The 16456-nt window shown below is 36.8% G+C and overlaps 1 protein-coding gene across 6 annotated transcripts in view; it reads right to left on the bottom strand.

Moving 5' to 3' along the window:
- The window catches only part of WASHC4 (WASH complex subunit 4), a 66588-nt gene extending 58565 nt beyond the window's left edge, over positions 1–8023 (bottom strand). For all 6 annotated transcript variants that reach the window (XM_074326248.1, XM_019728457.2, XM_019728458.2 and 3 more), the window contains exons 1-6: positions 7879–8023; positions 4892–5031; positions 3913–3966; positions 3757–3822; positions 2982–3027; positions 2454–2521 (exon numbers count right to left, since the gene is read on the bottom strand). In XM_074326248.1, the coding sequence (XP_074182349.1) occupies positions 2454–2521; positions 2982–3027; positions 3757–3822; positions 3913–3966; positions 4892–5031; positions 7879–7939 (435 nt within the window). In that variant the 5' untranslated portion in view covers positions 7940–8023. The remainder of the gene's footprint in view (positions 1–2453; positions 2522–2981; positions 3028–3756; positions 3823–3912; positions 3967–4891; positions 5032–7878) is intronic.
- Positions 8024–16456: the final 8433 nt, after the last annotated feature.

Genomic DNA, 16456 nt, shown 5'->3' with positions numbered 1-16456 from the left:
ATCAACAAGACAAATAGTAACAAGTGTTGGAGAGGCTGTGGAGAAAAAGCAACCCTCATACACTGTTGGTGGGAATGCAGACTGGTGTAGCCGCTATGGAAGGCAGTGTGGAGGTTCCTCAAAAAATTATGAATAGAATTACCACATGGCCCAGCAATCCCCTTCCTGGGTATCTACCCAAAAAATCTGAAAACATTTATCCATAAAGACAAGTGTGCTCCAATGTTCATTGCAGCTTTATTTACAGAGGCCAAGATACAGAAACAACCAAAATGGCCTTTGATAGATGAATGGATAAAGAAGTTGTGGTATATGGAATACTATTCAGCGGTAAGAAAAGATGAAATAGGACCATTTGTGACAACATGGATGGATCTTGAGATTATAATGCTAAGCGAAATAAGTCAGACAGAAAAAGCAGAGAACCATGTGATCTCACTGATATGTGGTATATAAACCAAAAACAAAAGAACAAGACAAACAAATGAGAAACAAAAACTTATAGACACAGACAATAGTTTAGTGGTTACCAGAGGGTAAGGCGGGTGGGGGGTGGTAGATGAGGGTAAAGGGGATCAAATATATGGTGATGGAAGGAGAACTGACTCTGGGTGGTGAACACACAATGGGATTTATAGATGATGTAATACAGAATTGTTCACCTGAAATCTATGTAACTTTACTAACAACTGTCACCCCAATAAACTATAAATAAAAAAAGAAAGAAAACGAAAACAAGGCATTTCAATTTTATTTAAACAGCTCTAGCTTTACATTTCTTATTAAATTTCTAGAAGTTTAATAAAAGCAGAGAAAAGAACAGAAAATGCAGAACAGCACAAAATAAAAAGGCAGAAACAAGTCCAGATACATAACAGACTATTTATATAAACTAGAAATAGAATTAACAAATTAAAAGACAAATATTTTCAGATTGTACAAAAAAAATCAAAATCCAGATATATGCAGTTTTAAAGAAACACAACTAAAGCACTATGACAACGAAAGCTTGCAAGAATGCAGAAAGATAAATCAAGAAAATGTTAACTCAAACAGAGCTGGGGTAGTGACATTAATATAAGACAAAAATAGACTTTTAGCATTACTATAGCTAATTACTATATCATTTATATATTAACCACATAATTATCACAGCTTAAGAGGGTCACCACATAACATTAAAAGATTCAATTTATCAGGAATGATAAACTTGTATGTACCAAATATCCTCAAAGTAAACGCAAAATTTGATAAAACTAGGGGAAGAAATTGACACATTTCTTAGACTCCTGCCCAGCAGGATTCCCGTCAGGGTCTAACGACAGGTGGCACTAAAAGGAGACTAGAAGGCAGGAAAAGGACATCTTTCTAATTCTTCCTGCTTTTATCAACACAATCCAAGCAGGAGTGGCTGACCCCAGCAATGGCCAATTGCTCCAGCCTCCAGCTTCTTCCACCACTACAGAACCAACTTCATATCGCCCGCACAAAGGTAGCAGCAGCCAGGCAGCACTGCTTCCTCAGCAGTACAAGTACTAATTCCAGGGGGCTCCTCCTCCAAGCTCTCAGGTTCTGGCAACCCCATCTTTTCCCGTTTTCCCTCTAGATGTATGAGTTGGTATCTGCTTCCTCTGGATTACTTCACTGTTCTTTTTCTTTCAGTCTTCCAAGTCTTGTGTAACCAACTCTCTTATTTTGAAATACCTTGTGTGAACTGTTTTCTGGACTGGACCCTGACTAGCACATACCATAAGAGAGGATAATTTCAACGAAATACTCTCAGTTAAGTCAAATAGACCCAAAAAAGTAGTAGAGATATAAAAGATCTGAACAATATATTAATATGCTTGATTCAATGAAATAATTAAATCTTGTACCCAACAATCAGAAAGTAGGTGGGATTATGGGTATTTTTCCCTTATCTCCAATTTCTGCTTTTGTCATATTGTATAAGCAATGCTTTTATAATGGAGAGGGGTTATTTCATTCTTTTGATAAAATTAAACCAAAAGAACTAGAATAACTAAAACTTTGCAATGATGAAAAGCAAATCTAAATTGAAACACTTGATTAGAAGCACCAAGTGCAGTTACCTTTAACAACCTCATTACTGCTCATGTAACAACTGAACCATCTCCATTAACAACTTTTTCCTGATACAAATTATCTTTTCCTACCTGATACAAAGTTTAAATTATTTTAAAGGCACAGTAACAGATTGCCTGTAAATGAAATTATACAAAGAAACTTTATTTTGATCCTTATTTTCCTAAAATTATGAAAATCTCTCAGGAATTACCATCTCAATTATAATCTGATGACAACTAAGTGTCTTACCTCCACAGTACACATTCTAAGCATTTGTAGGTTTCATAAATCTTTTTTAATTATGTGTAATTTATTCAAACTTTTCAAAAAAAAACACACCTCAATACAAAGTAAAAATCAGTTACCTGTAAGAACGAAATAAACCTGCCCATTTGAATTTGGCAATCACCTTCCACCATGCTGGAATCTGTGGCTTTAAAAGGCAACATGAAGAATTGTATTTCAATTGTTTTATATACTCAATCAACACCAAAAAAATAAAATATGATTTTTATATATCAGTACATGTTCTAATCTGCACAGCATTGAAAACAATTTTTACACTGAAGAGAAAAATAAGACAATCATTAATCACACATTGAAAAGTAACCATCTGTTTCACTATTTAATGAATTCAAGGAAAATTCTCATCTAGTTGCAGTGCTTTATAATTAATAAAAATATCACAAATAGACTTTAGAGAATCTGCTGCTGCTTCATCACTCAGGTTTTTTTTAACTGTTTACCAAACAAATAAACCAACAAAAAATCTGAATGCTTATTTTCTCACATTAATACATTATGATAGTCCTAGAATTGTGTTAATTTTTTAAAGCTCATTTGAATCTCAAGAAAGGCATCACAACATTACAGTGTGAAATTTTAAAACTCACCTCCTTCTCCATAAAACAAGAGACCATTATAAAATTTAGTTTCAGCCTGTTTTAAAAAAAAAATTAAAATAATTGTAAAAGTTGCTATTTTGTTTTTAAATTCCAAGGCTCTCTTAGCTGTCCATATTTCAAAATAAGCAGAGGATTACATCACTTATTCACAACAAATTCATTTAAAATTCAAAACTGCTTACAATACAGGTAAATTGAATTTATCTTTAGAGTACCAAAAATATTACTGATAGACAAAGTCATTTCTTGATTTCTTAGCCTTTACTTGGTCTTATCCGACCACTCTAATTGTCCCACGTCCTCCCATTTGTCCATGGGAGATAGAAAGCAAACACATAGTATCAAAAAGGCAGAGAAAAAAAGTTTACCAACTTCTCCCAGAGTTTTAATTGCTCATGGGCAAGGAAACACAAAACATATGAAAAATTCAAAGCTTTCTTAAAAAATCAGTTACATCTAGAAAGCCACTAGTATATAGGGCAGGTAACACAGACTTTGAAAGTATGCAGACCCAGACTCAAACAATTACTACCAGTAAAATGTTAGACAAGTGACACCCTCTTTAAGCCTGTTTCCTCATCTATTCCTCACTTACTGTCCTGCGTTGTTGTATTAACAGTTAGCATGGTGCTTGGTACATAGTAAGTACTCTGTCATTATTATTACTATTTCTTCTTTAAATAAATATTCATGCATACTGTATACATGTAAGCACATATTTGCTTTTAAATGTTTTTAACATCTTAAGAATACAAATAATTACCTCATATTTTAATTTCTTGATTTCACAACAAAGTGCAGCATAAACCGTGATGACTTTGTTTAAGACCTAGTTTCATGAGTAAAAAGATAAAAAAGAAAATTATAGCAGATAACCAAAGCATTTTAGACATAGATTTTTAGGTTTAGGAATCCGTACCTTATTTTCAGTCTTTATGAGTTCCAAAAGGGAAGACTGCTCATAAGGCAAAAGCTATAGAAACAAGGAAAAGAACATCTTTTTAATTTGAAAAGAATCACTGAAATCTTAAATGCACAAATTGAGACTAGCTCTATTCTATTTAACTTGTATTAGACCCTATATTCAACACTAGCACCATACCAGATGGGGAGTGACTACTAATGGGTACAGGAAGTCTATTTGGGGTGGTAAAAATGTTCTAAAATGGCTCTAAGGATGGTTGCACAATTCTGTGAATACATTAAAAAGCAAAGAATTGAATGATATGTGAATTATATCTCAAGAAAGCTGTTATTTAAAAAGTCAATATGTGATTTAGGACTAGTACATAATAAATGCTCAACAAATGTTATTTAAGTGGTAACAGGCTACAGTTTCAAAGATAAAACAAGATAGAACTACCTCAAAATGGAACAAAGCAAGAGTAACCTGTTTTATACATTGCAAAATTATTTCTACATTAAGATCCCCTAAATAACATAAAGGAACTTATGGTAAATGATGAAAATATTCTGTTATCTTGATTGAGATATGAGTTGCATGGGTATATGTGTTTGGCAAAATTACTGAACAGTATATTTTAAATTTATGCATCTCATTGTATGTAAAATAACCTCTATAAGAAACAAACGCAGCCTGAATGTTCTATTCCAATCTTCTTCATTTTCTTGAAAATGAAAAACAAAGGCTAGCTCAAAGAGTTGGATGGACTATGTGACATTCTTGACACTAAAGGCTTTGAGTTCGTGTCATTCTTTAAAAAAAAACAAAAACATACAAAAATATCTGCATAGCTTAGAAAAGGAAATTAACAATTTTTCTCCAAATTCTTTAATTTTCTAGATTCCAAATAACATATGCTCCATTTTTAACAATTATGTTTTCAAGATATAGTATGTCCTGAAAATGTATACATTTAAAAAAAAAAAAATCAAACCTTTAATGCTATAGGATCAAGATTGAAATCCCAAACATCTCCAATTGAATCATCTAGTGCATCCTCAATTCTTCTCAATTGAGATGTATACTCCTCAAGAAATTTCCCATAATTCTTAAGTTGAACTTCAGCATGAATTTCTAAATTTAAATTTTAAAACAATATGTGAGAAGTACAAAAATTACACGACATTTACTTCATATAATCTCAAAAGTCACAGCGAAGTAGATACTAAGCATTACTAAATGTATTACTCTGGAATGTCTGGACTTCTTGAAAATAAAGTTTCAAAGTTAAACAATAATTCAGCTTTCAATATTTTCCAGATAAAATAATATTAAAAGCAGATGTTGCCATATACAGAGAGCTATATATCACCTTAAAACTAATTTTAAAGTAGTATGAAAAAGTCATTACCATTTACCGTATAATCCAGGGCTTTTAAACAATCTGAATAATTCCTTAGACTATGCAATGTCCTAATTTTATGTTTTAGTCATAAACAACATTTTTGCAAAAAATAAAATAAAATAAATTCGTGACCTGAATTAAGTGTAAAAATCTGTGTTGTCATACAAGCAAAATTTAAAAATATAATTCTTAATTCTATGCACCTGTTTAAAAATACACCTATATATTGTTTTTAAAATGCATTTAGACCTGCTTCATCATAATGACTATTACTGCAATGCCCCCAAATTTACCAAGATTTGCTTTAATTATTTAACTATCATAATAGAGTTGGAAAAGCCAGTAAAGAACAATAAGTACAGAATACTGTGGTGATATTTACAGAATTTACACATTAATAGATGACTCTAAAGAGGCATTGGAATAAACTTAACAATAAAGCTATGCCTATTGGTCAATATTAATGAAAGTAAATACGTATTCCAACTCATACCTAAGAATTCATTTCTTATTACAAAAGCAGCAAATTCAACTCCAACTCAGTTTCTTTTATTAACTTTATCCAATCCCTCTCTTCTAAAAAAGGTACAATTTTCTCTCCTCAAATTAGCAATGCGAAGCAACTCCAAGATAAAGTATCTTCTGATACATTAAGGATAAAGATCTAGCTCCCCATTCTCCCTTATTTTGCAACTAATGCACTGAATCAGGTGGATCCATTTAGTTCACTAAGGTTCCTATCTCATTATAGCATTAATCTAGGCAATTCTGAAAAACAATTAGTCTAGATATGATTCATAGTCCAAAAATTAATGAAAATCAGGCACAGAGAAGAGATGAGAAGTCTCTTCCCTACGGCGTAAAATAAAAACTGTGTAAGATTCTCAAAATCCCAAGTACACATCTAATTCTCAGTTACATGGAAAATGACCTCAGTTGTATTTAGTCAACAAATAAGTTCTTAATGACAATACTAGAAAAACATGCCAATAAATTACTTATTTAGTCTGGGAATTCACAAAGTATCAGGCAACAGAAAACCTGTAATAACATTAAAGTTCCTTGCTGATAAGAAATAGTTGTAAAATTAGTAAAAGTTAAAATAAAAAGACTTGAAGTAAAAAACTATGTGGTGATTACTAAAGAGTGAAATTCCAAAAATCAATTTACATGCTTATCTCTTCCAACAGACTACATTCTTTGTTTTATCTTTGTATCCCTAATACCTAGCATAGCGCCTGGTGTACAGAAAACGTCTGCTGAGTGAATCAGATCACTGTACTCTAAGGTGAACCATTTTCAAACCAAATAACATGTTTTTATCACAATTTTTTGAAGATGAAAGTAAATATTCTATTTTACACATAAGAATTCATTATTTACTCCAAAGGCACAGTTGGGGACCTTTGTCCATAGACCTTCATACATGATAAGGTGCAGTTCACTTTGTAACAGTAAATACAGAATCCTCTCCACAAAAAAATTAGAGAACTTTATTACCACCAAGATTGTTTTTTAAGTCTGCATAAGAGCTAATACCCTGTAGAGTGAAAAACTGCAAACCATCCCTTAATTTACTCACGCTTCTTTGAAAGACTAAAACCTAATTACACCTAAGTTTGTACACGAGTCTTTCTTTGTAAAATTAAGCAAAATTCATAGGTAATTTTTTTTTTAATTACATTCACCTTCTGGAAAAATTGTATTAACAACAAATTCACAAGCAGTATGTCCCAGTATCTTCAATATCACTTAAACAGATTAATATCACCAAAAAAAACAGACTGCCAACTTGTGTTAATCTTAAGAGTTTCACTACAATAGTTTGGCCTCTAAATTTTGCTACGTGGAACTAAATTTGTTTTCTGTCATTAGATTCTAAGTTAAAGACTGACAACTCGATTTTATAAAGCAAAACGTGAGGCAGATTTGCTGTAATTTTTGAAACCTTTCTAGCGACAATGGAAACTACAGGACATCACTTTCATTTAACGTAAATAAAAGGCATGGAAGGAGATTAACAATCACGTGTTAATTTCACCATGAGAAGAGTTCCTTTTCGCTATCTTCAATGGTTGTAAGAATGTGAAGGAAAAAACACTCAAACTTCCAAAAGTTGATTGGGGAGGAAAAAAAGAAAAACAGGAAACCGAAACAGGAACCCGGACCTCAGCCTCTGCTAGAACTGAACGCTCCGATGATCTGGCGAAAGCCCCGAGAGTCCAAAGACAGGACCAGCCTCCGCTCCCGGGGCTGCTGGGCCTCCCTGGACCCGCCCCGCCCGTGTCCCTCGGCTGCAGAAAGTGGACGCCGCTCCCCCAGGGGCACCGCGGGCTCCTCTGAAGAGTCACCGCCCCGAATGCCGAGCCCTCACCGCGCCAGCCTGACCCGCCATTGCTGGGACCCTCATCCCCAAAAGTAACGCTTGAGAACGCGTCCCTCTCAATGGGCAGAAAGTGCCCCGAACCCGACGGCTGCGCAGCCACCGCGACGCAAGCCCTCCCGCAGAAACGCCGCCAGCGCTGAGGCCGGAGCGGAAGCTTCCACCCGCAGCCCTAGCCCTGCTGCTCCCTTACTCTGTGAGCCGTCGTCGACGCGGTCGAATTCCCAGTCCGGGGACAGAGTCTCCACCGCCATCACCACGACGCCTCCCTCAGTCACAGCTCCAAGCAGCCTGGTGGACTACCGCGGCCTCACCCCAGCGGCTGTCAAAACACGTGATTTCCGGCTCTGGCACCACCCCCGTGCGCGCGGGGCGCGGGGGCCGCTGGGAAAGCGAGTCCTACTCGGTGGCCGAAGGCAGCTGCAGTTGAGGCGGCGGTCCTCACGGTGTCCTCCTGTTTCTACTTGGGCCTCGCCACTGTTCTCTTCTGATGCCACCCCGATACCCTCAATTTCGCCCTGCTGTCTCCAGGCTACTTTTAATACCTGGGAGTTGCTCCCTCAGTCGAGCCTAGAAAGGGCAAAATTGATGAGGTGGGGGCTTAACAAGAAGGCGTGGTCCGGTCCTCGAGGAAGTCGCTGTCCAGGCGATTCTTTCAAGAAGCTAGCATTTTCAACGCTCTACCTGTCACCACCATGGGAGAGCTGCTTTCTTCCTGCACGACTTGTGCGGATCGTTCTTGAAAGAAAAAAAAAAAAAAAACTGCGAGGAATAGTTACTTTACAAACACCAAACCATAGCGAGGAATTTTACTACTCTACTTATGTGATCCTTGCACGCTCTCCACCTCTCAAAGGAGAAGGGAAGGGGAGAAGCGCTGTTTAAGTGTGTTTGTAAATGTCTACCTGCGACCTGGCTTTTCCGAAAATAAGAATCTGTGTTACCCAGTAACTCTACTTACAGTAATGTTCATTGCTGCATGGTTTTGTTGTTTTAAGATTTTATTGGGGAAGAGGAACAGGACTTTATTGGGGAACAGTATACTTCCAGGACTTTTTTCCAAGTCAAGTTGCTGTCCTTTCAGTCTTAGTTGTGGAGGGCGCAGCTCAGCTCCAGGTCCAGTCACCCGTTACTAGTTGCAGGGGGTGCTGCCCACCATCCCTTGCGGGACTCGAGGAATTGAACTGGCAACCTTGTGGTTGAGAGCCCACTGGCCCATGTGGGAATCGAACCAGCAGCCTTCGGAGTTAGGAGCATGGAGCTCTAACCACCTGAGCCACCGGGCCAGCCTGCTGCATGGTTTTTAATAGATACTAATAGGACAAGAGCCAAATGTCCATCAACAGGGAATAATTATGTAAAGTTTAATAATCCACACTATGAAATACTAGATATCTGTTAAACGAAATGAAATAGATTTATAGAAGCATGAGAAAATTGTTACTGTCTTCAACCAGTATTTAATCAAGACCCCCTGTGGTTAATATTACCACAGTGACTAAAACCCTTCAAAGAGTTCGGTTGTCTGGTAAGGGAAATTAGTAAGATATTTTAACTTAGGGATCAACAAAGTACAGTTGATACATCTGCCACCTGTTTTTGTAAATAAAGATTTAATGGAACACAATCATGCCCATTTATTTGCATATTGTCTATGGCTGCTTCACAACACAATGGCAGAGTGGAGTAGTCCCTACAGTGACCATATTGCCCAGAAGCCTAAAATATTTACTGTCAGGCCCTTAAGAGAAAGTTTGCCAGCCCTTACTTTAACTTCAAAAGAGCAAAATAAGAAAAAAAAAAAAAAAGTCTTTCTATATAAGCTGTAGTCTACAGTGGGTTGAAATAACCTAATTTTAAAAAGCATAATGATCTTAGAAAAGTCTTATAATTAATACATCAAAGTAATTGACAGGACACCTCTAGGTCCTGGAGGCAAAGGAGGCAGCCTAAAGCACTCAAATAGACTGGTTTGCATTTAATAAAGTAGATAAAAATAACTTTTTAAAGATCTGAAAGAGAATAAAAGCAGGCAGAAACCACAGGAAAATTTATTCGGCGACTGGTAATAATTATGTTTATGGTTTTTTGCCTGACAGTGTCTTTCATCGCTTCAAATACAGGAGTGCAACACTGCAGTTTTACTGGCTCGAGGTGGTAGCAAAACTAAGTTCAGGGTTGTTGGAAGAGATGCTGGAAGTTTGGGGGATAAGGCAGAATCCTGAAGCAAGGGACACACAGAAGGGATGAGATCTAAATTCCGAATATAAACTCCGCCCTAATTCCTGGCTGACCACTAAACTACATGAAGAGGGTCTGCTGAAATAACAGTCAGGAGTCCTTGAAAAACAACTGTACCTGTTGAGAGGTGTGTTTGCTACCCTTTGATGCAGATATTCTCTAACATATATGCACATCAGGTAACAAAAGCTAACACCCTGTGGGTTTAAGATAGCAGAGAACAGAGGTTAGGCTGACAGAGCAGCTTGAAATTTAGAAGGAAAAACTGATAATCAAGGAAACTACAGAGGAAGTGAACCCCAAAATCTGAGCAAAACCACTGGCCAAATCTTTGTCTAAATGAAGAACTAAGCAGAAAGATAAGCTGCTGTACTTTACAAGGTTTGAGTCCAAGCAAATTTACTTCTTTCTAAATTAAAACCACAATAATTTTCTTAAGAATATCACAGAGAGTCACTGAATTGGCATTTTTTGATAATGAGTGATAAAGTTTTATTAACCAAAATCTCACAGACTAGAAAGAAGAAATAGATAAAATTATAAATACAGTTGAAAATTTTAACACTTCTCTTTTGGTATTTGATATAACAAGTAGACAGAATATAGGATTGAATGATATCTCAACCAACTTGTCCTAATTGATATTTATAAGACATTCTACCCAACAACAGTAAAAGAGACATTCTTTCAAGCGTACAAGAAATATTCAATAAAACAGGCCATATACTAGGCCATGAAACAAGTCTCACTACATTTAAATGGATTGAAATGTTATAGTTATATTCTCTGACCACAATGGAATTATGCTAAAAATCAATAACAGAAGAATCTCAAAATCCCTGGAATTCCCTAAATATTAGCACAAATCTCAAGTGCATTATGTTTAATGAAGGAAACCTGTCTAAAAAGTTACACAGTCTGTGATTACATTCATTTGACTTTCTCGAGGAGATAAAACAACAGTGTTAGAGAACATTTTAGTGGTTATCAGGGTTAAGGGGTGGTTCGTAGACATGACTACAAAGGGATAGGGCAAGGAATTTGGGGGTGGGGGCTTATGGGGATACTGTTCTGTATCCTGATTGGTTCCTTACACAGATCTATACATTTGTTAAAACTCAGAACTGTATACCAAAAATAAGGCCATTTTGCTGTATGTTAATTTTAATACATCTATTTGTGGGATTGGCCTTCACATGTACCTGACTTCAGGATTTAAATGATGTCAGCTCTTGGATTTTCACTTTTTCTTTTTGTCTCTTCACAGTTTTTGCTACGTTCTTTAGGTTCCATGTGGAAGCCCTTGGCAGTTTCAGGCTCATCACCATACCAGATCTCGCATAAGAGAAAAAAGTAGCATGCTACTGATAGCTCAAACAGAAGTCCCAGAATTAAGTGGCTGGCCTTGATTAGCCTCATTACTAAGACATTGTGTGTACTGCTGAACCAATCATTGTAATTCAGGGGATGGGAGGGATGTACGGATTGGCTTAGTCTCGGTCATGTGCTCCACCACTGGATCCTGCAGGGAGGGGTTGAGGGAGAAATAACTTCATAGGAACCACATGGCCTAAGAGTGGGCAAGAAGCAGATCCTCAGAGGAAAACCAGGATACTGTTATCCCAAGTATTGGGCTGGTCTTACAGTAGTGCTCTACCTGTAGATCACATTCTCTCCTAGGATGATGTCTTCTGAGAGTATCAGTGGAGAGTCTGAGGTATTCACTGGACTCCCTTCTTCTTGGCAGGTGTTTCTTGATACTGTTCAGTTTCTTGATACTGAATACTGCTTTGCTTTTCAGCATTTTCGTCTTAGTTTTATAGCCTTAATTCCATATTCCTTAAGAATTAGCAAATAACTCAAACTGAAAACAGGTGTCATAAACTAGGTACATCTCCCTTATCTTTAAAATCTTGGCTCCTCAAGTCCTGGCCACTCAAAGTCCAATTGTTGTTCTTTCTATGCCCATGAGATGGCTGAAAAACTGCTGGTTTTTCTTTGTCTTTTGGCATCTATTCCCTATCTAGCTTTTCAGCTTCTTTCCCCAAACCAAGCATTGATAAATGCCAAGTTGAAGAGCAGAATGCAAAATGTTGGATTCAATTCAACATTTGAATTGTTGGATTCAATTCAAGTGAGCTTCTTTTCCTTCCAAGACCTTGATACATCAAGTCTTGACTGCTGCATAAGTCTTCTGATGCCTTCAGATATGTGTTAAAATTTTTTATCTAAATATACTAACTATTCTTGATGAGCGTTGTTCTGCTGAAAAGGATTATCATAACTTAAAAGGAAGTCTCATTTTGTGTTTTTAATGTCTGTATGATCTGGTCTAATGTTCACTTCTCTGTTCTTGATATTTATTATTTCTGCTTTCTCTATTTTTTCTTCATCAATCTCCTCAAAAGTTGATCCATTTTATTTTCAAAAAACCAACTTTTGGTGTTGTTGATCCTTTTTATTGTATGTATTTGGTCCTCAAAGAAGGAGATGCCAAGATGAGATTAGACATGGGAGGGATTTATTAGGGGAAACAGCTGTGAGAGGAAAGGGAGAGGGGAGCCAGGGAAGGCTAAGACACCCATTAGGCTGCAATTCAGGAGAGAAGGAGAGAAGGAAGGAAAGTAGGCTAGGGAAGAGTATTAAACTGCTATGAAATTCAAAGAAAATCTGGTAGGCCAATAGAGAGTCACCTCATGACCGTGATCTACATCTCCCAGGAATGACCTGCCTTAGTATACCTGGCCCTCTTGGTCATTGGCTGGGAGTAACCCATGGGAGGCATGGACTCAGTGTGAATGTGGAGATCAATTTTGGAGCACAACAAGTGAACCCATCGGTCAGTCATACTTCCTGCAGTTGAAGATCTGTCAGTGGATATTCTCAAGGTTGTCATCTGCTATAATTTTGGGTCACAGGAAAGCAGTTATACTAACCCCAAACTTTCATCTCAGATAAGGGTAACTTGCTTTCAACTTTGCTTCTTGCTTTCTCTAGACTAAGCACTTTTCTCTCATTTCCTTCATCTCAGCAAAAATGTCTTGGGAATGTCTATAGACACGGTACTCCCTCAAACACCAGACACTGGGAAAGGCAAATAACATACCATCTCTTCCAGCAACTTTCCCTATTGTTATTTAGAAGTGCATTTTATAATTTCCAAAGAAGTGGTGATGCCACCAATTATCTTTTTGTTGTTGATTTCTAGCTGAATTCCACTGTAGCCAGAGCCATACTCTATGATTTAAAGTGTTTAGAGGCTAGCATATGGTGAATTTTTGAAAATATCTTGTACGCATTTAAAAAGAATGTGTATTTGGTAGTTGTGTGCTTCTGTATTTGTTAATTAGGTCAAGTGCATTAATCATCTTATTTAAATGTTCTGTGTCATTGCTAGTATTTTGCCTGCTTCGATCAGTTATTAAGAAAAGTATGTTAAAATCTTCAAGTATACTTGCAGGTTTGTCTATTTTTCCTTGAAGTTCTGATCATTTTTGCTTTATAAAATTTGAGACTGTTATTAAGCATATACAAATTTAAAATTTTTATGTCTTCCTGTCAGATTAACATTTTCTTTTGGTTAGTGTTTGGGTGGTTTCTAAAAAAATCACTTTCTGAACTTTACATTTTATGAGTCTCCCTTGTAAGAGTTTTGTTTTTTAAGCAATCTGACAAGCTTTGCCTTTTAATTAAAGCAGTTAGAAATGGTTGAACTGGGTTTTCTTGTTTAGTTTAAATAAAGAAAATTAAAATATACACATTTTATAAAGGTTGATGATAATCCCCAGAGTTGCTAAGAAAAGGATCACTTTTTGTATCCCACCTTTTAGGTGTAATCTGGTGATATGCATTAGTGTTTAAACTGCTCCCTATGGTTCAGAAACCATACCTCATCCTAAAGACCTGACTGGATCCTTTTGTGAGGACGAAGACTGGTCATTTACTGAAGGTTGCTCAGGAAAGAGACTAGAAACAACCTAATGTCTGGCAGCAGGAATAGATTAAATAAATGACATATATGACTCTCCATGGAGTGTGGGGAGGTGCTAAGAATGAGTGTACAGAACTTCATATGCGAATTAAAAAAAATAAAGTATTTAGTCCATTTTCATTTACTGCAATTACTGGTATATTTAAGCTTAAATCTAACATGTTGCTTGTTTCTTACTATTTTTTCTGCCTATTCCATGTTCCTCATTCTTTTCTTTTGAATTGATTTTTTTATTGTTCTATTATCCGATAGTAGTTTTACATTCTACTAACTTGGTAGTTATACATTGTATTACTATTCTTTTAGTGATTATACTAGATTATAATATGCATCCTTAGCTTACTAAAGTATAACATAAATTAGTACTTTTATTATTTCTAAGGCAATGCAGTGGCCTTAGAACACTTTCACTCTACCTTCTCTCCCTAAAAATCGTATGCTATTCTCGTCATGTATTTTAATTGTATGTATTTAGGAGCTGCATAAAACATTACTATAATTATTTTAGACAATTCATATTAACTTAAATTTGCCCGCATATTTATCCTTTCCATTGTTCTTCATTCCTTCATTTCTGAACTTCCATCTGGGATTATTATCTTTCTGCCTAATGAACATTCCATTCTTCCAAGCCCTCCAAACATATCCAACAATTTTTATTGTTGTTCATATATTTTCATACATGTATATAGCGTGCATGCATCGCTATCCACACATATATATACATACATATATATATATATATATATATATATATATATATATATACATATATACACACACAAGACATTATTATTATTATTTCAATTCATACAGCCAATGTTCACTTACATTCACTCATCTATTTGCCTTTTTGCTTTTGGTCTTCATTCCTTCCTGCATTTCCAGGCTTTCATGTGGGTAATTTTCCTCCTACTTGAAAGATGCTCTGTAATAGTCCCTTTATTGTGTGTCTGCTGATGACAAATTCCTTCAAGTTTTTGTTTCTAAAAATAACTTTACTTTATCTCCATTTTTGCTGGGTATATAAATCTCGATTGGCAGAGCCTTTTTTGTCTGACTCTCTAATTGTATCTGGTCTAATATCCAATTATCAAGAGGACTACACTTTTGGTTCTTACAGAAGAAAATCTCAGACACCGTGAATATTTCATTATATTTGGGTGAACATAAACTCATTTTATAATATTAGGAGTTAGACTATATAATTATGAAACCTCCACTAAGGAAAACCACACTCCTTGCCCACCCCTCCCAGTTTATACAAATGAGAACAAGTAAAATGAATTTCAATATTTGGAAGTTTAAAATAAGTCACAGAATGAAGACAGGGATATGGGTTGAATTGGCGAGGGGACAGTTCCCAAAGCAAAACCCTGGATGTTTGCTGCAATTCTCCAAGCTTTAAGGATAGTTCTTTTTCTCTCCCTCTTACCTTCTTAAACACATTCATTCATTCGCTCTTTCAACATGTACTTTTTAAAGCTCTGCTTTGTGATTGATACTGTAAATCCTAATAAATCAGACATATATTCAGCCTGCAAAGAGCTCCCATTAGAGAAGATGGCAGGTACATAAATACCAGTAACAGATTAAGACATCGTAAGAGATGCATAGACAAAAAAAAAAAAATCCTTCCAGTTCTGAGGAGTAAAAGATTACTTTGGGGGAATGAGGAGGTTAGGGAGGAAAGAATCAGGAAAAATGCCTCCAGGGGGCATCATTTGAGCCATACTTTTAAGAAGAGAAGGAATTTGGTCATGCTGAGATGGTGACAAGTGACAGGTGACAAACTTTTCAGGGAAGTGTTGTCTAGGAAAGAATCTGCAATTACTAGTTAGGCTGAATTATATGTGCAAAAGAGCAGCAAGATATAAGAGTAATACCAAATTGAAGATGGCCTCAGGCTAAGGAGTTCTGTTGAGACAAGTGCTCAGCTAAAGCACGCTGGAGCGTTTTTTCTAGAGAGGTGAAGAAAAAGGAATCTATCTATCTATCTATCTATCTATCTATCTATCTATCTATCTATCTATCATCTATCTAGGTATTATCTATCTATCTATCATTTGTTGGGGACCTGCTCTGTGCCAGGCCCTTTGCCAAGTGCTTTATACACAGTCTCTCATGAAATCCTCTTATCAGCCTACGAGATAGGTATCAGGATCCTTACATAGCGAAGGTGCCCCCACCCCTTAAATTTCGCAGCTCGATGCACACTTGCCTTCTCACGACGGTGTTAGGGACACGACTTGGAGTGTCAGATAGACTATTAAGGCAGACTGACTATTAAGTGCCTCAGAGTCTGAGTAACTGATAGAAGGTCCCACAGCCAGTAAATTCCTGAACCAGGACTGGAACCGAGACAGCCGCCCGGAGAGATCCTCCCCGCTGGGCATCAGCGCAGCAACTGCTCTGAGGCGCGCGGCTCCCGGCGGCGCGCGCACGCCCCGCCCAGTCGCACGGGATTGGCCGCGAGCCCTGCCAGCTGGAGGGGGCGGTGCCGTGCCTGCCTCAGGGGGCGGCGCCGTGCCAGCTGAGG

The sequence above is a fragment of the Rhinolophus sinicus genome, linkage group LG02, assembly GCF_036562045.2.
Source record: "Rhinolophus sinicus isolate RSC01 linkage group LG02, ASM3656204v1, whole genome shotgun sequence".
Lineage (NCBI taxonomy): Eukaryota > Metazoa > Chordata > Mammalia > Chiroptera > Rhinolophidae > Rhinolophus > Rhinolophus sinicus.
Note: the sequence above shows the minus strand (reverse complement) of the source record. Positions and strands in the feature narration are given on the sequence as shown.